Genomic DNA, 26,455 nt, shown 5'->3' on the forward strand with positions numbered 1-26,455 from the left:
GGAAAAGAATAACATCAGCGCTTTGAAAATTTTTCTATTTCCTTATAGGCTTTTTAAAGAAACTACTCATTATTGTTTTGAGGGTTATATCACAAATTTGAACCAACACCACATAAAATTTCAGTAATGGATATCCAATAATAGTTATTATGATCTGTGATTGATATAAAGTGCACCATATGTATCTATGGTAACGTCAATCGAAGGGAGCATTGGAAACAGCTCATAACCAAACAAAAGAATCAATAACGGTAAAAGTTTGTATCGCAAAACTATATAAAAAGTACTTGAAATAATGGCTGCAGCAGCTGCCGCGAAGATAGCGGAAGTTCGTGAAACTACACGTGTAGAAAGAATTGGTGCTCACTCACATATAAGAGGTCTAGGATTAGATGAAAGTCTTGAGGCAAGACATGTATCTCAAGGAATGGTCGGACAGGTAGCGGCAAGACGGGCAATTGGTATTGTCTTACAAATGGTTAGAGAAGGAAGAATTGCTGGTAGAGCTGTTCTTTTAGCTGGTCAACCTGGTACCGGTAAAACTGCTATAGCAACAGCATTGGCTCAAGCTTTAGGTCAGGATACTCCTTTCACTAGTATGGCAGGGTCAGAAATATACTCACTTGAAATGAGTAAAACTGAAGCTTTAACTCAGTCTATTAGAAAAAGTATAGGGGTTCGCATCAAAGAAGAGAGCGAAATTATTGAAGGTGAAGTAGTAGAAATACAAATTGATCGTCCAGCTACTGGCGTAGGTACAAAAGTGGGAAAACTAATATTGAAAACAACTGACATGGAAACTATTTATGACTTAGGTGGTAAAATGATTGACAGTATTTTAAAAGAGAAAGTACAGTCAGGTGATGTAATTACAATTGATAAAGCTACAGGCAAAATTACAAGATTGGGTAGATCTTTTGCCAGGGCCAGAGATTATGATGCTACTGGACAACAGACTAGATTTGTTCAGTGTCCTGAGGGTGAACTACAGAAACGTAAAGAAGTTGTCCATACAGTTACTCTCCATGAAATCGATGTCATAAATAGTAGAACTCATGGCTTTTTAGCATTGTTTTCAGGAGATACTGGAGAAATAAAACCTGAAGTAAGAGAACAGATAAATGGTAAAGTTGCAGAATGGAGAGAAGAAGGAAAGGCAGAATTTATACCAGGCGTGTTATTTATAGATGAAGTGCATATGTTAGATATTGAGTGTTTCTCTTTCTTGAACCGAGCATTAGAAAATGAAATGTCACCAATAGTCATAATGGCTACAAATAGAGGCATTACTAAAATTAGAGGAACTACTTACAAATCACCTCATGGTATACCATTAGATTTATTGGATAGAACAATCATTGTTCCAACTCAGCCTTATGATGAAAAAGAATTAAGGGAAATATTAAGTATTCGTTGTGAAGAAGAAGATTGTCAAATGTCAGACAATGCTTTAACTGTGCTCACAAGAATATGTAAGGAAACCTCCTTACGCTATGGTATGCAATTGATAATGACCTCCAATTTGATAGCAAGAAAACGAAAAGCCCATGAAGTAGATGTGGAAGATATTAAAAGAGCATATCAACTATTTTTCGATGAAGGAAGGTCTGTGCAATTCTTACGGGAGTATCAACAAGAATTTATGTTTAATGAAATAGACGATAAAGATGATATGGAAATTGAAACAATATAATTTTAAGTCATTTCTGTTGTATAATATGTTTTTTCAATAAACAAATATAAAGGAAAGTCGTTTTCTATGTTGTGAAATTGAATGTAAAGTTTTTGAAAAATTTTAATTAGAAACCATGGAGGCTAGATAGCCTCCATGTTAGAAATTCTGAAACAGAGAAACATTAAAATTATCTAACCATTATTAGATTAGATTGAATCAAATATAATTCATGTTACTTAGGGTACCTCTAGATCTGGTGCTGTTGAGCATATTTGTCAATGATTTTATGAAATGTTTCTGAGTAACAGCTCTTTTTGAGTACATGCTGAAAGAATAATAACTTGCATATAAAGGTTGTTACATTAGTTTCTATAAAGCTGCAAATGTGATATATTTGTTTTGTATAACTTCAAAATTTTTAGGATGTAGTATTCTTAATTGTTTCAAAGTATATAATCAGGCTAATTTTATGTATGTTCATAAAGTAACATCTTGCTAATATTTCGATTACCATTGTAACTAATACATAACTTCGTGATCATCAAGCAAACAACAGTTCAATGATTTTATTAAACCTATGAAGTCACCACTGATAATTAATGAGAATCGTTTTCTTGTGTAGTTGAAAATTTGAAATTTTTGCGATTTTGAATTAAATATTTAGATTTAATTTTTTTCGCTTTAATTAAATGTTTGACTTTCTTACTTCATTTCATATCAAGAACTTATAAAATAAAAAAAAATACTTTTTTCTCACAACCATAAAACGTTTGAAAAGCCAACTGACTTGTCAAATATTATAGTAAATATAGATTTTTTTCAATTATATAAAAAAATTAATAGAGATTTGAAAGGTGTAGATGAAAGATTAAAAGATAGTGATCTCTTGTTTAAAATGCTATACAAACACTCAAGAAAATACAAAAAACAGGTGGGGTAGTTTTATAATAATTATGTATTTATCTAGGGCACTATCGCCTCAATGGACACCCGTAGATGTTGGACTTAGCAGATAATGCAATTTGTTGATTCTGTTGCGAAGAGAACGAAACCTCTATCCACGTAGTGAAACACTACGTAACTCCATAACACTACACAAGGAGAAGATATCTGGCTGCTATAGCTATCCTATATTCTGAACTTTCCAAGAAAACGAAAATTAAAAAATTAGCTGTAAGCGCTGAGGATTCCCAGTATTGTAGCAAAAAGGGGAACACAATAGATTCTTTGATTCGCGGTGTATATGATACTCTAATATATAGGTACGTACATGTCTTTACCTATAAGGTTATTTTGTATTTTTTGAATGTAATAATAAACTGTCGTTTATCTCATTGTTTTGGTTCATTTACGAAGCCCCATTCTGTCCATAATTAAAAATGATAGTGGGTATGCTTAGGGCCAATTTTCGTCCAGTTATTTTTCGAAGTAATTCAATGGAGTTGTATCAACCATAACGGTCACGATCATTTTGGTTGATACAACTCCATTGAATTGTTTCAAAAAACAAATGGACGAAAGATTTGAATTCGAAGTATGTCGCCAAAAGAGGAAAGGAAGCTGTTGTTTCATATACGTTTAGTTTTGTTAATGAATAAAGAGATGGCAATAAAACGGGAACTCGAGTTGGTTATCTACAAAGTGTGGTTCATCTTTCATCTCTAATATATAAGGAAGGGCATATATATGTAATACATATATGGGGAAGGGTTAATCTATGCTCCGTGATTTCCACCTTCAGTTGTCAATGCTTTTCTGGGTATGTTCCGATATGCAGTGTTAATATTACGAATTTGTTATATATATCGAGCTCGAACCTTCAATTAAGATATTTTCTTAGATAATAAACTTAGTGTGATATTATTATATGAATACATTAAAAAACCCGTACAATAGCTACAATAATTGCACTAATATTGAATACCTGAACGCTCTCCCTGTCATTGACATTAGACAGTTGCAAAATATTGGGCGTTGGGAGAATTTAATATTTTTTTAATCTTAAAACATCTGGTTTATTACTTGATATTATAAATAACAAATAATAATTTGTTAATCATGACAGCCCCAGCAGCCGGTGGAGATACCAATAGGGGAAGAACAGTAGCTTACAAAGACAAAAGTAAACCTGCCGATGTCAGAACCAGTAATATTAATGCCGCTAAAGGTACAATTTCAAAATATTCTATTGATTACAGTTTTTTTACTCACACTCGGGAAATTTTGCACATACTCTTATATATTCAAATTCATTGTTTACGTTTCCGGTGAATTTTGATATCTAAAATTCGATTTAAACTTTCAGCTGTTTGCGATGCAATTCGTACTAGTCTTGGTCCCAGAGGAATGGATAAAATGGTATGCTAATTTGGCCTAACCGCTATTATTTTATAAATTATCTATTTAATTTCCAGATACAAGCTGGAAACGGAGAAGTAACAATTACAAATGATGGAGCTACAATTTTGAAACAAATAAATGTTATACATCCTGCTGCTAAAATGGTTGGTAAAACCTTATAATGTTACAATATTATCTATCTAGTTTCTATTTTAGTTAGTAGAGTTATCTCGAGCTCAAGATGTAGAAGCTGGTGACGGTACTACATCTGTAGTGGTTATTGCTGGTGCATTATTAGATGCCGCTGAAAAATTATTACATAGGGGCATTCATCCCACAGCAATTTCAGAATCTTTTCAAAGGGCGTCACAGTTAGCAGTAGATGTAAGTTTATATAACAGTAAGATGTTTCAATTTGTAGTATTGTTGTTTTTTTTTAGATTTTGACAAAAATTTCTACTCCTATTGAGATTACAAATAGAGAACTGCTAATCAAAAGTGCATCTACCTCATTGAATTCAAAAGTCGTCTCTCAACAATCTAGTTTACTGGGACCCCTAGCAGTTGATGCTGTACTTAAAATTGTTGAACCAGGTAAGCCAGTAAATTATCTTAAAATTGTTTATTATTAATTCATATTTGTTTCAGGTAGAGAACAAGCATGTAATTTATCTGACATTAAAGTTATTAAGCAGCTTGGAGGTACTGTAGAAGATACTGAATTAGTAGAGGGAATTGTATTTCCACAAAAATCTTCTAATGTTTCTGGACCAAAGAGAGTAGAGAAAGCCAAAATTGGTTTCATTCAATTTTGTATTTCACCTCCTAAAACTGATATGGATCATAATGTAATTGTATCAGATTATGCTGCTATGGATAGGGTATTAAAAGAAGAGAGAGCATATATATTAAATATTGTTAAACAAATAAAGAAATCTGGGTGTAATGTTCTTTTGGTAAGTTATTTTTTATAAGTGAATAAGATACAATAGGTACATTTTGTATACCACATTAGTGAGGTGCTTTGTTTTTTTTTTTAATCCTACTATGAACTGATTTTTGGTGACCGAATCTTTTAGGTCTATTGTGAGCTTTATTTGCACTTGGCCAAAAGTCTAAATTGTCTAGTGTTCAGGAATGCCGCATAACATAAGAATGTTGGGTCTGTAACGGGGTGGATTGAAATATACCTGAAACGTCTGCTTGTCTCATTTTTGGTCACTTGAATGTAAACACTAGTATGCATCAGAAATTTGTTTGTGCAGTGTCTTACGTGTGTAAAATATGAAGAAAATTTTGAACTTTTTATGTGTGTTTTGGATATAATCTAGTTATGGGTGAAAGGTATCTGGGTTTGTAGTTAAATATTAATATCTAAATTATTTTCATTGAAAAGCAAAGAAAAAAACAATAAATAGTAAACTTTTTGTAGAGATACAAAATGAATTAACTTAATTTCTTGTTTAAATAAAACAGCATAGTATACGGAATCTGCTAAAAAGAAATTAGCTGCACATATTTACCCCTTTTTTGAAAATATCTTAATTTTATTCCTATAATGGATATTCATATGTAGATATTCCACTTTATAGCTTTTTGTATGAAATGTTATAATCTGTTCACCATTTTTCAAGAACTGAAGGGTAAAAACAATATGGAAAAATATCAACATGTTCAGAATGTTGTCTACAATCACAATGGCATTGTGAAGAAACTGTGGAGTGTAGCATTTATCAGTGTTTCATATTTTTGAAATGGTGGCAAATTGTTAATAAATCAGATTCCTCCAATAGTTCACACATATTTATTGTAAGCACTTTTAAGGAAGAAAATCATATTAGAAGTAAATATATAAAAAACTAAATATCAAGTAAAATCAATATAACAACAAAAATCAGAATAACAAATAGAACACTTTGGCTCTACACTCAGAAACTTATGCGCTTGAACACAAAGTAATAAAAAATTATTCAAGGTTCAATAGGACTGTTATAATATTGGAAGAAGTATTTAAGGAATTACACAATTAACATGTATATCATTATTCTATTTTGCACATAATGATAGTATGGTAACATTTGTTTTAGGTCCAGAAATCTATTTTAAGAGATGCTGTCTCAGACCTAGCTCTGCACTTTTTGGATAAAATCAAATGTATGGTTATCAAGGATATTGAAAGAGAAGATGTCGAATTTGTTTGTAAATCATTAGGTTGTCGTCCCATAGCATCTTTGGATCATTTTGTTGCAGAAAATTTAATCACTGCAGATTTGGTTGAGGAAGTTGGATTAGCTGGAAATAGAATGGTGAAAGTAACAGGTTTGTAATACATAATTTAAAAAAATATCTCGAGCCTATTATGCATGTTTCATTGCCATAACTCCATACTGTAAATGTGATTATTGTGGCAAAAAATACCAAAGTATACTTTTTTGATATATATTCCGAGCTTTCGCTAACTATGTATCCATCATTAGGGACAACATGAGTTGGAGAGAAATTAATTTTTTAGAAATTTTGGACCCTATATTGGGGCCTTATGACTCCTGAGGGATGCAACTTGGTAAAGAAATACATTTACCTCAATCGTCATATTTTGGACTCCCCTATACGCCTCTGCCCTGTGTCTGTTGGTCATGATAATAAATGAAAATCATAATGACTAATACAATATAAAAATAAAATATGATCTTATTTTGGAAATGTAATGGCATATAAATGTCTCCGAAGTATGCTGCCAGAAGGTGTAGAAATATATGTAGATAGCTGAGAGGGTGAATAAATCGATAAAAACTTACTGCACACTGAATAAAACAAAACAAGAAAAATATATATATATAGCCAAAAATAAATGTAATGTGAATGAAATATATAAGGAGAATAGTGGAAAAAATAAATGGGACTGGACAGACATTAGGAAAGTAACAGAAAACAAGCAAATAAAAGAAATAAAAAATTAAGTAGAAACGACTGAATTGGTATGGGAATGTATGAAAAGAGAATAATGGAAAAAATATTAGAGGCAACAAACACCATTAAAAACTGGAATGATAATCAAATAAGGAATTGGGTGCAAAAAAAGGAAACCTTTTGATGAAGTTTGCAAGACCATGAAGGAAATGGGAGGGACAGAAATCCTATTCATCACCTGAAAAGAGAAAAGAAAATTTTTTGTTAAACTTGAAATTTATAGATTTTTGTTTATTATTTCTTTTAGGATGTAAGATTTTTTGTTCTTCCTTATTACTTCAACAAATTCATTCTTTTCACAAATCTTGTTAACCTATTTGTTTCCAATACATTATTGTTATTATAACCTAAAATCATTTATTTTATCATTTTGATTCCCTACCACATCTCTGCATGATGAAAGCTTTGTTGAAATTCAAGCCAGTAGTTAGAAGTCATAATTGAATCTAAGATATGAATATGTATTTTGTTTTTCTTTTTTTTTTTAATCAACAAAGTATTACACAACTTGCTCTTTTGGTATTATGGTTTATTATTTTTTTTATTTTAATATAGGAGCTCAAAATGCTGGCCATACAGTAACTCTGCTGGTCCGTGGCTCGAATAAATTAGTACTTGAAGAAGCTGAAAGATCTCTACATGACGCCCTTTGTGTAATTCGTTGTCTCGTTCGTAAGAAAGCACTTATTGCTGGAGGTGGAGCTCCAGAAATTGAAGTTGCACTTAAATTAGCTGCTATGGCTGATAAATTGGAAGGAATCGATGCTATTTGCACAAGAGCATATGCTAATGCTTTGGAGATTATACCATTTACATTAGCTGAAAATGCAGGATTAAACCCCATCCAGGTAATAAATAAAAATTATATATTATTATTCGGAGTGTAGGTAGCAATGACATCAGCCTTCGGTGTTCACCACATATTATCTGATAAAGATAAATAAATTAAGTATTAAGATTAGTTGTCTTAACAAACGTTGATATCAACCTTATATATTCTTATTCTATATATACAAGTTGGAAGGTGTATATTACATTGATGTAACTCTCGTAGATAAATAAAAAAACCTATGGTTTATATACCTACGATCTCATTGTCACAATAAATGCAATTAAGTGATATCGATACACCAATTTTATGAAGATGATTCGGTAATTAGCCATGGTTTAATTTTAGTTTAGGTAAAGGCAAAGACTCATGGATTTTGGAGTAATGATCATTAGATTCTGATGTAGCTTTCGAATAGAGCACTTTCAGAGGAGTTTCTTGCATAGGGTAGTAACATCCTGAAATGGTACTAAAGGTATATTGATATCGAACCAACACTATTTATATTTACATTTATAAAGCTTTGTAACTTTTACGGCTGCATTTGTATAACTTGAATAATTGTCTAAAATATTTTTTTTATATACTAACTTTTTTCCGGCGTTAGAGGCGATAATACAATGATCATCCCATTGATAAGGTCTAGGAGTGGTTGGTTTGATTTCATTTTTGATAGGTATTGATTTTTTAACAATTTGGCAACCATCTCAATGAATATTGTAACAATTTGTGATTGTTTTTGTGTCTGAAGGATTCAGACTTTCTTATAAAACATTGGGAAACAATTTCAAGTTTGCTTGAGGATTATTATATGGTTTTGTATGTATGATTTTGTGGATCTCAAGCTCAATTTATATTTTCAGACTGTTACTGAATTGAGGAATAAACATGCAAAAGGAGAAACTTCTGCTGGTATCAACGTTCGTAAAGGTGCAATCACCGATATTCTCGAAGAAAATGTTGTTCAACCACTTTTGGTCAGTACATCTGCTTTAAGTTTTGCAACAGAAACAGTGAGATCCATTTTAAAAATTGATGACATTGTGAGTATACTTATTCAAAAATATTTAATTTATGTATTCATTTTAATTTACCATCTTTCATATCAATACATTTGTCAATGATGAATGTCTTTTGTTATATATTAATCAATGGTAATTTTTCAAAGATTTTCTTGCACTGAAAGCTTATATTATACTTCAATATTGAGCATACTTTTTTCTACCTTTTTTGTATTTGCTTTTAAATATTTGTAGCACATATATGTACTTATAGTACTCATGTTATAAAAATATCAAAAAACCTATCGATAGAGAAATACAAAAATGAAATCAAAATGAATCTAAAAGTTAACTGATATCTGAAATACCAAATGAAGTGAATTTTATTTTTAGGTCCCAATTTTGCACAAAATATTTCTAGTGACAAAGAATTACGTGTGATAAATATCTTTTGCAATTTTTAATACAGCACTAGTCACCTAAATAGCAAAACAAGAAATAAAATAAGATCTGATACTTGATTATGACTAATTTCAAAAAAAATTAATGACAAAAAACAACAGAGCAATATCAAGTATTAAAATATAACTAAAACCAGACGAATTAAAACAAACATCTGAAAATTTTGAAAGAATATACATCTAATAACTCATTATGACATCATAAGATTATACTAATAAAATGATGAAACAACTTACATGAAATTTAAGCAGGATCTTACGAATTTGTATCAAAAACAAAATGATCTCATGGGAAGAAAAACTTTATTTCGCCAACAGATGCAAAGATTTTCAAAATTCATTATGCCACACCCCCAAAAATATATGGTCTACCAAAACATCAACCTGAGGGAAAATCTTTTATAAACGTTTCAAAACAAAATAAATAAATAATATATTACAGTGGTAAAAGATATATTAATGAAAAAATTAACATAATTTACTGATGTAACAATTAAATTTGAACTATAGATTGTTTAGGGAGTCGTTTTGGCTTTTAAGCCCCTCTGCACCTATTCCTAAAATGATATTTTGTACATGACATTGTATCTCATTGTTCTGTCACCCAAATAAAGCTGTTTTTTGGAAGTTTTTTCTCTCACTTTCCAAGGTTTTAGAACTACTCTTTTGAGGTACTTAACCTTTTTGTTGAAATTCATTGGATGTATGGATGCTCCTTACTACCACTGCTCACTTCTGTGAATCCAGCGCTGAGGAATAGTTAGAATTTCGTCTACTTCCAGTTGACGAAATGGAGTAATAATGGAGGTTTTTATAAAATTAACAATAACATAAAAAAGAATGGTGTACAGAATCTACCGTGTTCTCAAGATATTGAAACTTTAATTCATGTCATCCTATGCAACAAAAAAGATCAGTGATTATTAGTTTGGCTGATAGATCTATCTAACTATTAGATTTTGAATTTGGATACATAACTATTGAAAAAGTAAAAATTGCATTGAGAGAGGATAATTATCCTGAAAAAATTATAAATTACAAACAGAACTTTACAGTTCATTCTATTTCAACAGCATATCAGCTGTTTTCTTAGATTGCCTAATTGGATGACATTGTACAAAATTCACAGCAAATTATACGTTGAAAGATGTGCTTTCTAAAATATCAGAAAATAACTTCAAAAATGTCTATTTTTAGAAACAACATATATATGAACAGTGGATTAATCAAAAAACGAATTTAAATTATGTTAGTGTAATATATGCATATCTTTTAGATTTTGAACGAACAAACTATAAAAATTCAAAGTCATCTGTATAGATCTAACTTAACTGAACCTTAAATTGGACTTCTTTCAAGTTATTCAAAAGCTTGGAATACATATAAAAAGATTACACTCATAACCTCATAACAATCACATATATCATACTTATTAATAATTTATACTAAATTTCTTATATTGAAAAAAATATATTCTACCTAATTCTTTTTCTGTTTTAGGTAAATACGTTCACGTAAGATCTGCTGCAGCACTAATATGTTGAATGGCATAGCAAGTTTATCCTCAGTTTCTCGATTTACTTAGTTTTAACTGTAATTTAATTAATAAATTTATAACAGTACTAAACATGTGTATGATTTCAGTGAATCCCTTAAATATGAAAACAAAAATAAATGCTCAACTGATTAGAAAAATAAAGTGTACTTGGCGTATTGCTTTTTTTTCGATACTGCCTATATACTAGTCTAACAACTCCATGTGTTAAAGATAGTGCTTAATAAAAACAGATATATACTATAATTATTGCCCACGTAAAAATCTGGCTTAATTTGGGTTCTGAGACGTTTTTTTATGAAACTCATTTCTCTGTACTTCAGATAAACATCTTGACTGGTCTAAGAGTTTAACGAGATTGGACTTACGATATTTTTTGTATGAAACTAAAAAACTTCGTTTATTTATTAAAGTATTTTATTTAGCTTAGTTAATCAGCTATAATAAAAACAAATTCATTGTTTTTTAATAATAAAACTAGATATTTTTTAAATGTGTGTCTTCAATTCGGATTAAACTCGTTACGCAACAACATCAAAAAGTGGTTACGACCCTGTCCTTGTAATTGCGAGCCATTAGGGATGCCAATTTCGGCGGTTTATCGATGACATGACATTCTTCAGAGGATATGTAATGAAATATTCTTCATGGTATTAGCCAGGAAAGTAGTTTTCTTCTTTGAGGAACGGTAAACAAACATTTTTTTATTGTAATGTTTCTATTATTGATTGTAGAAGAAAGAAAGAATGAAGAACGTTGGTTACCAAAAATAAGAACAAAATGACACTATTAATAATAAATAATCATTATTAAAATTTTGTTTTGTTTATTTAGCATTAGAATTTTGATTTATGTATGAATATTATTTAATCGGTTATATAATTTATTTGCACTAGATAACGACAATTTATAAAATTTGATTAAAATTTCTTAAAATTATTATAATGATCTAAATAACAAACGTTTATATTTACGTTGAATCTGTTTCACTATGTGTTCTGGAAATCTATTTAACTTTGCTTTGGGTTGGAATTTTTTCATGTAATTTTTTTTATTTTAATTAAACGTTTGAAATCCTTTTGGCCACTATATTACCGTAATTCCCCGTTTGAATTTCTTGTCACTTGTTTATACTCGATTTTTCATTTTTTTCCCCGATAACTCACTGTTTGCTTCCAAATTAATATCAATTCTCTTAAAAATATATACTCGAGTGGTTGACATAGAAAGGGGTCTAAGAATCGAGGAATTAAATAATAAATAAAACATACTATATATATATATATATATATATATATATATATATATATATATATATATATATATATATATATATATATATATATATATATATATATATTAAATAAAAACTAAATATTTAGTCAACATATTTAAAATATTGGAACCTTCAAAACTATTAAGTAATAATGCACTATAAAGTTAACAATAAATAATTATTTAGCTTATTTAGGTTGTTGCGAGGTCACTCCTTAGCTTTAAGTTGATTGAGAATTTGGTCGGAAACGGTTTTAGTAGCTTTATCGGCATTTGGTATTAAAAACCTATCCATATCATTAATTTTCAAATTATCCCCATCTGGTACACCATATTTGAAAGTAATTAATTCGGGGTGTCGTTTTCTAGCTGTGATTTTCACTATAGCTGATAATGGTCGTTTAACGATTATTTCTGCAGCTCCTTTAATATCTGGTATTTCTCTCAAAACTACCAATTCAGTGTGTGTAACAATTAAGTGACTCTTGTACATGAAGCCATTTACTTTGACTTCTTGACAAGGAAAGTGTTCAATAACCTCTGGTTTCTTTAGGTAAGCCTGAATTTGTACGAGTTCTTGCCTTTCTTCAATGTCGACATGCTAAAAATTAAAAGTTCTATGATAGCAAATGAAAGTAATTGTTTTTTTATTTATCGCTACCTAATTTATTTCATTAGATGTACTAACTATGATATACATAATGAAAAAATAGCTGATAATAGAAAATGAAGAAACTTAAATTTTAAATGTAAATGAAAATAAAACTTATGTAGATACTAACGTTCATGCTGAATATCTTTTATAATTTTTTTAACGGTAGTAAAGGGGTACAGCAAAAAATTATTCCCTACTCACATTTAGATGAACTCCTTGCATTGGTTTGTCTTCATATGAATAGATATTTATAAAATGTTGAAATTAGTACTAACAATGTTATAGAATAGTAGTATGACATATAACTGTTTTGATTATTAGATTTATTAATAAAAATTTCAATTGAATATCATTCAATTATACCCAAAAAAGGAACCTTGATAAAACTTTACTGTATACCGTTTTCAGAATATTTGGAATTGAAAATTATGAAGTAATAACCGATGCTGGTATAAAGTAATGATAATTAATTAAAAAAATCACAATAAGAAAATTGAAATAAAGAATAAAAACATATTAAAATTCAATTAAAGTAAGTTGGTTCAAAATGTCCTCCGTTTTTACGAACACCCAAGTCTATCCTATTTTGTAAAGAATCCATTAATTTTCTAAACGGTTGTGAATCAGTTATAAGATCATTAAAGAATTCTATGTATTAAGTATTGTAAGTGAAATCGCATGACCGAAGAGGCCAATCAATCGGAGCTTCTGCACCTCTACCAATCCATCAAATCGGATAATGGTTATTCAACAAATTAAAACACTTTAAATCTAGGTGCGGTGGAGCTTCATTGTGGATACAAATAGAGATCTTCAATAGCTTAGCGATAAATCTTCTGATATGTTGACAAAGTAATGAGTGTTGACAATGTGGTACTCTTCTAACTTATAGATTCTCATCACACTAGTGGTGTGTGCATTATGGGAGTTAGAGATACATTCTAAAAATTTGGATTGAAAGCAGTCCTTTCTTATTATGTTTGACAATAATCCACTCTAACTGGTAGATCATCCAGTAAGAGCTTTCAGACTTATCTGTAGTGATAAGGTGCTGCACTTTAGATTTTCTTTTTGTTATCTATTTCTAAACATTCTAGGTTACCTGATACTTTATTTCTTCTTTCATATTTTTGTTTTTTTTTTAATTTAATTTCTCTGCTAGCTGGGCATCCTCTGCTAACTATTTTTTTTTGCTCTCTTCTATAACTTATTCAGAGGATCAAGATATTGGCAAAGACTAGTCATGAATCAATTTTCATTTTACAATGTAAACACAGTTGCAAACTAGAAGTCTCAGTATTATTACTTAAAACATGACAATTGATCCAAACGTTAAAAAACACTGGTGACTGAAATGGATATCCAGAAGAACTTAGCAAAGCTCACCTACTTGTTATATAATCAGAATAACTGACTTATTCGTTAAGTACAAAAGAAACATATTCACTTACTTCATTTGCTACATTATCATGATCATCGTCGATACTGAATACTGGAGCAACATCCCTGTATCTCTTCCCAATTTTATCAGTACTAGATACATGTCTTTCTGGCATAGGACTACCATTAGGGTTTACGATATAATCTATTAATTTACCCTTAACTTCTGCAGATTTTGATTTCATAGCAGCGGAAATTTTTCCGAAAAGATCGTTGGACTGTGATGGTTTTTGAATACTTTGTGCTATTTTCAAAGAGAATGTAGGCGCACAAACTACACAGTTTTTGGCATTGTGATCTTGTAGAAATTCATCGATGTTATCCGAAAAATAATTATGCACAGCAATGTAGCCTCCCATTAATAAAGATACGTACTGGGTGTGTTTTTGAAGAAAAGATGCAACCACCATATGTGTATATTGGTCTTCTTCATTTCTTCCTGACCCCAAAAAGCATAAATGTTCACCACCTGAAATATTACATTCTTAAAAATCTTTTAGACTTTTAGAGCAACATTCAATATAGTCAGATTAACAAAATGGCTTTTAGAAAAGAATCTCTAAAATTAGAATATATATATATATATATATATATATATATATATATATATATATATATATCTTCATAATTCATCAATATTATAAATTCAATGCATTAACCAAATTTTTTCTATAATATTCACCACATCAAATATCTGATAGATGTGAATTATAGCTACATCTACAAATTGCCGAAACAATAGGTCACATTAGTTTACCTTCCATTTTTGTAGTTAATAACTTGGTTAGTCTAATTGAGTGTTATTGTAGTTGTAATAAATGATGAATTCCATCAACTTTTGCCTTATTCTTGTTTATTTTCATACCTGTTTCTATTACTGCTTTGATTTATATCTTAATGTTTTCTTGTAACTTTTCTTCGGTTTTTGCTATTAGTATGACATAATCTGAGAATGCTCCTTCACTGATGTTAATTCATTGTAGTTGCTAATGTCCTACACACATGTGTGCTTTATTTTAAGAATAACAGAAGACCCAAAACGATTTTAATAGTAATTGACCATTATAATGGCAAATGATTCACAACACTGTGGAGCCGGTCATTCCAAAAGATATAAATACTCCAATATTATTAGTTAAATATAGGAGCTGAATAAGGTATTTTATAATAAGCAATGTTTTCGATAAGGTAGTCATATAGTATTCTGCGAAAACACTTGATGTATATTGCTTTAAAAGACATTGTCATGTAATTGTTAAACTTCATGTCAGATAATTAGAATAAAAAATATGCCATATCCAGTAGCTTAAATTGCTTGTTAAAAAATAACCAATTGAACTTACCTGCATTAGACTTGTGTGCTAGTGCTTGCCTCTGAGCACTGAGCAATCCTTGTACAGCTGTAGCAAATGCACTAGGTTCTTGCAACATTAAATTACAATCTAAATGGAAAGCTGTCGGCAAATGACCAGCATTATAATGTTCAATGGGCCTGCAATCAACTAGAAAGAATCTAACAGCATCTACATTTGTAGTTTCATGAGTTGTATTTTCTACTAACTCATGTACAGTAACTGGTAGACACAAAGCTTGTGAAACTAAGTTATCCCCTCTGGTATTGTAATTGGTCTGCAATAGATCATTACGAAAAGAAACTGGAGTTTTTAATGCATAATATTGTGCCAAAGTGCAAAAGTCCGAAACATCATCTGCTTCAAGACCACATGGCATATTAGAAAGGCTGGTTATTATTTTATCTCCACTTTCATCTTTCATAGAAATTATCTGATCTCTAGCATTAACCACCATAATAAGTGATAAAAAGAATATAAAGAAAGGATCAGATTGTTGGAAGTAATAGTCCCACATGTTAATCACCACTTCTAAATTACAAGTAGCAGCAAAAAGTGACTGAAACCATGAGGTGCAATACTGATCTGGTGTTATTCTTTTTGTGTCTAAAAATGAACATAATTCTGGGTCGTGATATAGAAGTAGTAATCTTAAAATGTGAAATGCATTCCCATCAGTTTGACAACTTTGAGGCACAAAAGTGTCTCTTATTGCTTCAAACAGGTTATATGTTGTAGATCTTGGTGTTTTTAATGTTAAAATTGGAGCTAACAGTTCTATCCAACCATTATTTCTAATGTATGAAATATTCCGGCTTTTACAATAAAATGTAATTATTGATTCCAAATCTGATATAACGGATAATTTATCATCTTCCTCATTTCCTAATTTAGCTACAAAATTTGCACAGTCTTCCCTTAGTACAGTTTGATTTGGTAAATCATAAACTTCATTGAAATGATCCAATTGATTTCCCTTATCTCTAACATCTAGGCATATCTAAAACAAATAAAAATATTTTATTATGAGTTTGCAGCTTTATTTATTACTTCTCAATGTTCCTTAAGTAGATCAAGTTCAATTTTAAAAAATATTTACCTGCCATACATCAGACCTAAGATTATCTGGAAGTGCATTACCTTTACAAATACAATAAATATCGGTTGCTGAACATTCTTCTAACAAGGCATTTTCTAAATCATTAATCCTAAAATAATATTTTTTACTATACAAACATATTTTTGCCTTTTGGCTTAATGTCAAAAACCTTACATAATTGAGACAATTCACAGTATTATTTAATCGCTTACCAGTGACTTTCTTCCCCAGGGCTTGCCATTATAACATAATTGAAGTGGTTTTTATCGTCTTAATAATTTATTTACAAATCTAAAGTAACGTGTCTACTATGACAAAAAACAGGTGTTGAACTGTTGACTGATGACAGTAATACTTGCATGTTCAATTTTGATCCATTTGTCAAAGTGACATACTAACTAAAAATTGCAAAAATCCCGAATAGTATTCTATATATTTTCTACACTATAATTAAAATTATAAATAAAAAATAATCAAGGTGATTTGTGGGCTTCTCGGAAACTATCACCTTGGATAATAGACGGTTGAGGTAAGGAGAAATAAATATTTCATATAGGAGAAAACTTGACAAAAGAACTTTTCTGAAACTATGATCGGGTTAACCCGATCATGATCTGAATGTTCGGAAACTAACTTTCTTTCTACCCTGGTTCTTTTTACTACTTGATTTGATAAAATTTTTTCATTTGTATAGAAGTATAGGTTTTCTGAAAATACAATATCTTATCAATTTTTCTTTCAAATTAATCATTCTTCTGTCACGGTTTTTCCGATGGGCTACCCAGATCAACCAAGGATCCTCCACAGAGGTCAACCACATCCTTTTAGATAGCTAACTCGAGTTCCCGTTTTATCGCCATCTCTTGATTGATTAGCGAAACTAAACGTACATGGAAACAACAGTTTCTACCCTGATTCTACCGAGTAGAAACGATCATTTCATATGAGTACGACCCGATTAACTCGATTGGTTTCTGGAAAACAATGAATGTAATCCGGGCTAGTTTTCAAACATTTTGATGATGATCGGGCTAACCCGATCATAGTTTCCGAAAACTTTTTTATGATATATGGGTGTAACAATGGTTGTTGACGTTGAGTGGAACCTTAGAACATAGAGTAGTATTACTTTATGTTCTGAGAGTGGAACTAACGTGAATTGATTGTCATGTCATTCAACTGTTCTATCAATATTTTGTTATGGTAATAACATGTTATGTTATGGTTTTTCTATTATGTACAATAGGTTTTTAAAATTATAAGGAAAAACTGTTTCCATCTTAGTGTCATAATATAAGAATTAATAAGACTAAAATGGAAGTTCATATAGAGACAGCGGTAAGAGTTTGTCCTTTGGAATTTAATAATGGAGAAGGTATTTGCGTACAAACTAATCCCATTAACAATACAGTCCAGCTCAATAATCAAGTTTATCCAGTGAATTATGCTCTGCCAGCTAATGCTTGCCAAAGTACAGTATTCTCCACAGCAGTTATGCCTATGGTAAATCTTTTATTGGAAGGTTGTGATGTTTCCATAGTAACTTTGGGACAATCCAGATCTGGTAAAAGCTATACACTTTTTGGTCCCGGTTTTCACTTTGCAGCTAGTGAGTCAGAGCACGGTATAATACCAAGGTTTATTAGAGAGGTATTTACTAAAGTTGGGCAGTATAGAGATAGGAGCTATTCTATGCATATAACCTGGTCCCAAATATTAGGGGAAACAGTACAAGATTTAATAGGAGGATGTAGTGTTGAGTGTATGGGAATTTTAGACGCATTTAGGCATATCCAAATGGGCTTATCAAATTTAACACCCAAAGGAGCACATTCATTATTTACTTTGACTCTAGAACAGCAGTGGATGATAGATTCAACTGTACAGCATAGGATTTCTACAGCTAGCTTTGCAGGTTATTTATTCATAAATTACTTATTGTCAAGAAGATTTGCATCTGTATAAGTTGTTGACATATTATGTTACATGTAAAATGATAAGCACTTGCTTTTTTAGATTTATCTGGAAGTGAAAAAGTGGTGGTATGTGATATTAATGGTTTCATACAGACATTACCAATAGATTCTGGGTTAAGAACTCTCCAGCAGTGCATTGTATCTCTTTCAGAACCTTATGCCAATCAATATAATATTGATCAGCTACCATTTAATCAATCAGTATTGACCACATTATTAAGAGATTCTTTTGGTGGTCGTGCAAAAACATTAGTAATATGTTGTGTATCGCCTTTAATTCAAGATTTCACAGAAACTCTCTATTCCTTGCAATTAGCATTAAGGTGTAGATTGATAAAAAATATTGTTACTGTCAATTCTTACGTAACTTATGAAACAATCCAGGATAGTTTAGATGTTTTTGGATTGCAATTTGCTGCTAATCAATTATTCAAATTGGTCACAAATGCTGAAGAGTTATTTCAAAAATTGGTTTTGAATGGAGGTCTAAATCAGGCTGAAATTGAACAAATAAGTCAATGGTTGACTTTAAAGCAAGAATGTGAAGAATGTTTGAGTGAAAATTCTGAACCTCATAGATCCTTAGAGAGAATTGAGGAAGAAATTGAAGACAGTTCTGAAAGTGATAGTGAAAGTGTTTTGGAGGAAGAGGAGTCACAAACTTTATTGGAGAAATTAGATGGACTTATGGAAAATTTTGAAATGGCCACCAATTATTTAATTTCTAACTGCAATAATTTAGATAATAATAGTTCAGATGATTCTAAAGATACACCCAACAGTTCCAGTAATACTTATCATTCCAAAGGAGCAAGATGTAGAAGAGCTAGTGTTCATTCTGTGGGTATGTTATACAATAAATTATATTTTTATAATCACCTATTTGAAGTAATTTAATCGAGCTGGTTCCAAACATACTCAGTAAGATTGAGGTCAGACGACATAGGGTTCAAAGGCAAATGTGTCTTTTACTACTCTTGCATGAAGTAATCGAGGGAAGTGGGTCCAATAATAGCATAAAATAAACATATAACTTATCACTTATTCTATGCAAATCGTTCAGTCATGTTTCTGTCAAACATTAACAATTCTATGCACATATTTAAGGAAATTCCACTCCTCTCCAAACAGCAACATTTCCATTTCTAAACAGATAATCTCCCTACACTGCTCTTCCATTTCTAGACGCTTGAGGAGGAATCCATACCCCAATACTTTATTAAAAACTTTCCTTACTTCGACCTATCTGTGACCAATATGGGTCATCATTCAACATGACAATTCATGAACTCTTATGGTATATAACATTAAGCATTCATTTCGTTCATTAACGTTCATGACCACGATCTGAGTCCAAAGTGAAATAATCCCAAAGTGGAATGGGATATGTAACGTTTTGAGCGTTGGGATACATAATAACAAATGGAAAACAGATAAACTAAAGCAAAAGACTGAATACTTTATGTTACAATTTGTATGTCATTGAATTTTTTAGTGGTGTGTTTAACTAATTTACATTTAAGTAAAATCAAAATGTCTTCAACGCTGACTTTGACCCACATCTTGACATGGGTAGTTGTGAGTGTTAGTTATGACGTTATTAGTGAAGCTTTCGCCGCGACCTCTACGATCGTAGTCGCTATATGTCCAAAAGAGTATTTCAGGCGCTGTAAATTCTTAATGAAATGCACCATTCGGATAGTCTTCTATATATTGTTTTTTTTGAAATCGAAGGGCCAGAAGCATGATCCGACCAGAACTTAGAGGATCTCTATAGATAGGCATTGAAAATATGATCTTGTGCGGATGGTAACCGTTAGTCGTAGCCTTCTAGGTATTTCTTCAAGTTTCCAGTTGCTTCATATATATAGAGTAGCTGCGAAATAAAATAACTTGAAATTCTTGAAAACGCAAAAGAAAGCAACTTACCTTAAATTCTAGAATTTAATAATTTGGAAACATAAAAACTAGTCAAATGAATATATACTTATATTCAGTACTGACCTGGGTGAATAAAAAAATTAATAATTTTTAATATAAATTCAATATTTATGACCGTCCCCAAGTTCTCTGGAGTATTTTGTTGCTCTCGTATCTGAAAATTAAAAGTGTCCAGTTAGAGCTGACTCTTAATTTTCAGTTTATATTCATACTAAAATATATTTTTTTAATTAGAATATTTTATGATTTATTTGACTCAGAATTGGTTATTGTAGATCTATGGAGTGTCGCAAATTCTGTAAACCTTCCAGAGGAAGAGCCAATAGTAGAAAATGAGCAAAAATCCAATACACTTACATGCGAAGGCAAGAAAAAAGTATTAAAACAAATCAATGCTGCCATCCAAGGCTATCAAAAACAAATTAGTGACTTAGAACAGACAATCAAAGTGAAACAAAATCTTAGACAACAATTACTACAACACAAAGATACTCAATCTAATGCACTTGTAAAAATTGAACAGAAATATCAAAAAATGAAGACTGAATTTGAAAACATAGAAACAAAAATGATGCAAGCCCAAAGTCAAAAAAATCATTATTTAGAGGAACAATATAAGATGGAATTAGAACATTTAGAAACCAAGTTAGGGAATATTAAGTGTTTAAAAGATCATATTACTGAGGATGGTAAAAAGTTGGTGGAGTTGAAAAATAGTCTTGATACTTCAAAAAAACAGTTGGAGAAATTAAAAAAATACAAAAAGAAAGAAGAAAAACGGAGACAAAACTACGAAGCGCAAATTAAACGGGAATCAAGTAGAATGAGTAAATCCAAAGATAGTTCTAGCAGTGAAAAGAAGAGTGGTGAAAATTTGCAGGACATGCAACTTGTCATTTGCTCAAATAAATTCAATACAGGTAAAATTTTTACATTAAAAATTAGTTTTTATCTATCTAATGTTATGTAAAAAGTTTACTAAATCTCACATATACCAATTCTCTTTTTTTTGTAAAATTAATGTTGTTTTTGGTAAACGATTTATGAATACAAAAAATACGAGATTAATTTTTCATTCATATTTCATAAAATATTAACATCTTTGGATACATTGACAAGGAACATTTTTCAATGGACAATAAAGGCATATATTTAGTATGATATTTCCTTGTCTGAAACCCCTTTATATTTTTTACTTATGAATAACTTCTAATGCAGATATTATTCCTCTATAATTCTCCCGTGCATTATTTCATCTGATTTTACCTCTGTTTCTCTGAAGTCATCATATTTTGCTATCACCTGTTTCTTTTTATTAATTCTTATTTCAGGTGTAAGAGATCTTGCAACCCCCATATCTAGTGAAGAACTGGAATGTTTACGTCACGAAATACGTAATTTGAGAAAAACGAGAGACTTTTTGTTGGAACAGAAGCTCAAAATGGACATAAAATCGCAGAATAAAAAAATAATTAATGAATTTGAAGAGAGAAAACTGTATCAATACGAAGAAGCAATCGAAGCAATAGATTTGGCTATCGAATATAAAAACGAAATAATCTGTGGTAATATTCCGGTTATTGAAAGATCTTTAGAAAGAGTCGAGGAACAAGGTGATAAATTACTTATGGATAGGTTGATGAAATTAAGCGAACATGAAATGAGAGTACTGCTCCACAAATATTTTCAAAAGGTAAGTAATCAACAGAGTTATTTATTTGTATGAAAAACTTCCAAAATATCCAATTTTTGTATCTGTTAAACATCCAGGACATATATTGTCTTGAAATCTATCTCACATTTACACAAGAAACACCAAATCAATAAGTGGTTACCGCTTTTATGCTTACCAGTTGAAACCACCGGCAAGTGAAATCTTGAAGTATAGCTGACAAAAAATGTGGAATAAGAAGATGAAGTTTTAGAGATTCTAGATCTCATCACCCATTTACTGAGACTGGCAGCTGGGATAGGCCAATCAAGTACCAAAAATGATTGTGGGTATCTAGTAATACTTAAATTTAAAAGATTAATAAGAGATTATGTAAATAAAACGAAAATGGGTATAATATTTTTAATTACCCAAGTGTTTGTTACACATAATTTAGAGAAATTTTCAGAAAAGGTATTTTTACAATCAATATTTATGTCAATGTCAATCCACCAAAGAACGCATATCTACCTCTAGTTGTGTTAAGAATCAATCTCATGAGATGAAGTACATACGCATTAATAAATTTCATGGATGCGATTATACTTTCAGTGTATTTTGGAAATCTTCCTTTGGTAATTTCAAAAAGTCATGATTCCTTCTTATTAGAAACATGTCAGCTTGCATATGACATATCTCAAGTTGAGGTTCAGGTGGTTGTTTTTCAATTGTAGCTCCGAAAGGATTATTAAAAAGCAGAAGACTTTCGAGATTTTGTCTAATCGTGTATTGAAGTCATCAATTACTTCTTGGATGTAATAACTGCAGCTTGTAAAATCGCTGTCTTTGGGGAAGTCATGTTTTCTTTGTCTCTTGTTTCATGTACAGAAATTATGTTTTCTTTCTTCTATCATATTTACTAACAACCGACCAAGTCTCATTGTTTTTCTGAAAAGAAGCAATACTTACCTATTGTACTTACTTGAAAGGATTATGTGCGCCAAAGTTATCTAAATAGCCTTAAATTTAGCATTTTTGACTCCATTAGAGATAATGTACAGTACTGTTTGGGAAATACCATCTAAAGAGAGCTAACTCAAAAATTTGTTTTAAAGTCAAAACAAATCTATTAAATTCGAAGGCTACAAAAAATAATAATTTAGGAAGGTTTTTAAAGAAATAATATAAGCGTTTGAAATATGATTCAGTACAACAGAGTTCACTCAAAATTCGAAAATTATTCATCAATATGACAACAAGTCAAAATAAAAAATTTGCTCACCTTGCCAGCAATACGGGTTCAACTCAAAATGTTGTAGTCATTTTACTCAGCACTAACCACCTACAAAGCGTTAACTCAAAATAAATATTATAGAACAACAATACAGGTGCAACTTTAATTTGTTTACAGTGGGCACCTGCAATTCGATTGTATTTTTGATTACAACTAGCAATGTTCCTGTTTGACCGTGAGGTAAGCGAAGGTCGCTCGTTCAACAAAAGGGAAACTTGCATCTAGCATCGAGTAGCAGAGATATTTTTAAACCTATTTTATTGGTCGATAGGTTTTCGGTTCAGAAATGAGATGGTGTGCTTAACTCTGTTTGGTCGATTTTTGTGTTGATCCCCTTTAGATCTAGATGTGCGAATCCTTAGGACAAACTATTCCGCAATTTCTTGTATTGTTGAGATGTTTCATCAATTGATTTTCTCTTTTCTTGAACTGTTAATAAATTCATTAAGAAGTTTTGAATAACAAAACTATTTTGAATTTCTGAATTTTTTGGTTTTCCACTTACATGATTTGATAATTTAATTATTTTAGGTTGTAGATTTAAGAAGTAGCAGCAAGAAACTAGAAGTGCAAGTGCAGGAATACGAAAATCAAAACGAAAATCTTGTGTGCCGCTTACAAAATTTAAGTTATACACTTCAACAGGTCCGATTGGAAGGAGAACGAAAAATGGTTTTAATGCAACAACAGCATGAAGATAAAATCCATTTAGTATTAAGACACCTTGCGAATGATAGTACACCAGATTCAGACCAAATGATACCGAGAGTAATTGGAAATAAATTGATACCTAGATCAGTTGGTAACAGTAGCAAGCAGGTTGGGAAAAGTAGTAGCTTAATAACGCGAATTACGAGCATTGCTAGACATGAAATTGTGCCTAGACAACTGCAATCAGTAATTCCAGCACCACAAGCTAAAATTACTAGACAGAAAAATAAATTAATTATACAGCAAACGAAGAAGTAATCGAACTAATTGGACCCATACTTGAATTATGCTCAATAATGTTTTTCAAGGTACATTTTACAGTAGATTGTACCTGATATAACAGAATCAGTATTATTTGTATGACATTTCTAGAATGGTAGTACTGATATTTGAAAAAATATCCTTTTTTTTTCAATATGTTGATTGTGAACTGCTGTAAATTTTGCAGTTATAAAAACTGGTCCTACAAATTAAGACCTTATGACAACATGGATACATGCGACAAAATTAAGTTTTCAAGTAAATGAACTTTGTAACAATGTCACTAATGTTGTTTATAAAATTTCGTTAATATACGTCTTATATATTAAATTATAATTACTACTTTCACCTCTGATATTGTTTCTAATTTTAATAATGAATCATTTGAAAACGTGGTCTTTCCGAGTTAAAAGTCAAAGAACGTTACACCGATCTAAAATCAAGACAATTGTATCAGCTAAAGCATATAAAAAAAGTCTTAGAATTTTTTGTTATACTTTGTTAATTTCTCTTTAGTTTCTTTGTCAATTTGTTTTTTGTTAAAAACTGTTTTTATTAATATATTACAATTAGTTGTTTTATGAAAAACTATAATGGAACTGTTAAATTCTATTGTTTACTAAAAAATCATAAACTTACATTATAGTTTCGATCCACATATAGAAAGAGAGAATCTTTATCTTTTTTTGACACCAAATTTATTAGAAATGAAAATAACCAAATTTTAATGAACTGGTATAGGAAACCAACAAGTTCTGGAAGATATATCAATTATCATTCATACACCTATGTAAAAGTAAGATTAATTTAATTAAACAGATGATCAATAGGGTCCTTAAATTTTAAAATCCTATACTATTATGTAAATTCATATTCTTGACATCTTTTGAAACGAATTCTATTTAATATATCTGACAGTCACTTTGACATCATACCAGTCTTATCGTCTAACAATACTATTTTACCTAAGTATGCATTTTTACTATATATAAAATCAGTTACTTCTAACCTTTCTGGAATTTTTAAACAATATAATTTAAAAGTACCTTACAAAGAAAATTTCACACTTACTACACCAATCAATAAATTGCCTAACATCGTTAAATTTTGATAAAAAATACATTGGTCAATCTATAAGGGCACTCAACCTCAACAGATAACCTTTCACAAAAGTGACAGCAATTCATACCCCGATAGATGCTTGCTGGTCTCACGCGTTTTCTATGGATTCTTAACCTACCTATGTTTTGACAACTGAAAACAATTACAAAAAACACCTATTATTAGAAACAACATGTACCGCTCAAAGTGATCAATGTATTAATAAAGAACTGATTTAGATAACCTTTCTGTAATCTATTCATATCATTTAAATTTAAGAAAACAAATTCTATAAGAAAATCAATATCATCAGTAGCCAGCTAATCTTATCTAACCAATGAAATTCAACTTCATTCATAACTACCAAACCTAATCTAACCAATAAAAATTTGGTGTCATCCATAATCCAACCAATAAAAACTCAGAACGATTCGAATAGCAACCATAACCAAAAAACTTAATATTTATCTCAAGCGTAAAAATTGAATATTGATTTTTGAATCATGAATTAATGTAAGTGATTCTTAATATTGTTATACTTTTATATTGTACTTTGTCCAACTATGTTTAGTATATCGTCCTTAATCACACTCTACTTTTTCAAGTTTTTAAACGGTATATTAGCTCATAAACAAATAAATAAATTTAAATCCTTAAATGACGCGTCAAAACGCATTTGTTGTCACAGTATGACGTATAAAGTAAGTAAACAGCACTGTAAGATAATACAAATGTTTTAACATCGAAAGCTTTAATCAAAACATTACCTTCAAAGCTATCATCTTTCTGACTACATTTTTAATTATTAGTACTTACGTATCTGCTTATACTCCAATTATTTCAGCCGAAGTAAATAATTGATTATTAG

The 26,455-nt window shown here is 30.5% G+C and overlaps 4 protein-coding genes across 5 annotated transcripts; 3 read left to right on the forward strand and 1 right to left on the reverse strand.

The window, feature by feature from the left end:
* The first annotated feature begins 183 nt into the window (after window positions 1-183).
* Window positions 184-1,749, forward strand: LOC130448833 (ruvB-like 2). Its single transcript, XM_056786374.1, has one exon. The coding sequence runs from the start codon at window positions 296-298 to the stop codon at window positions 1,691-1,693; it is 1,398 nt and encodes a 465-aa protein (XP_056642352.1). The 5' UTR covers window positions 184-295; the 3' UTR covers window positions 1,694-1,749.
* Window positions 1,750-3,593: 1,844 nt separating this feature from the next.
* Window positions 3,594-10,903, forward strand: LOC130448834 (T-complex protein 1 subunit delta). Of its 2 annotated transcripts, XM_056786376.1 has the most exons (10): window positions 3,594-3,842; window positions 3,981-4,033; window positions 4,090-4,179; window positions 4,232-4,399; window positions 4,456-4,609; window positions 4,664-4,971; window positions 6,103-6,334; window positions 7,541-7,833; window positions 8,678-8,857; window positions 10,777-10,903. In XM_056786376.1, the coding sequence occupies exons 1-10, from the start codon at window positions 3,734-3,736 to the stop codon at window positions 10,792-10,794; spliced, it is 1,605 nt and encodes a 534-aa protein (XP_056642354.1). In that variant the 5' UTR covers window positions 3,594-3,733; the 3' UTR covers window positions 10,795-10,903. The 2 variants fall into 2 exon arrangements, with proteins under 2 accessions (XP_056642354.1, XP_056642353.1); XM_056786375.1 differs by having other exon boundaries at window positions 3,619-3,842; window positions 8,678-10,903.
* Window positions 10,904-12,175: 1,272 nt separating this feature from the next.
* Window positions 12,176-17,268, reverse strand: LOC130448835 (TBC1 domain family member 23). The gene is made up of 5 exons (XM_056786377.1): window positions 16,865-17,268; window positions 16,653-16,761; window positions 15,545-16,553; window positions 14,213-14,670; window positions 12,176-12,707 (listed from the first exon to the last, which is right to left on the reverse strand). Exons 1-5 carry the CDS (start codon window positions 16,891-16,893, stop codon window positions 12,315-12,317), a joined length of 1,998 nt encoding a protein of 665 aa, XP_056642355.1. The 5' UTR covers window positions 16,894-17,268; the 3' UTR covers window positions 12,176-12,314.
* Window positions 17,269-17,771: 503 nt separating this feature from the next.
* LOC130448836 (kinesin-like protein costa) lies at window positions 17,772-24,816 on the forward strand. The gene is made up of 5 exons (XM_056786378.1): window positions 17,772-18,567; window positions 18,669-19,472; window positions 20,845-21,489; window positions 21,901-22,262; window positions 24,046-24,816. Exons 1-5 carry the CDS (start codon window positions 17,967-17,969, stop codon window positions 24,481-24,483), a joined length of 2,850 nt encoding a protein of 949 aa, XP_056642356.1. The 5' UTR covers window positions 17,772-17,966; the 3' UTR covers window positions 24,484-24,816.
* Window positions 24,817-26,455: the final 1,639 nt, after the last annotated feature.

This window comes from Diorhabda sublineata, chromosome 9 (genome assembly GCF_026230105.1).
Source record: "Diorhabda sublineata isolate icDioSubl1.1 chromosome 9, icDioSubl1.1, whole genome shotgun sequence".
Lineage (NCBI taxonomy): Eukaryota > Metazoa > Arthropoda > Insecta > Coleoptera > Chrysomelidae > Diorhabda > Diorhabda sublineata.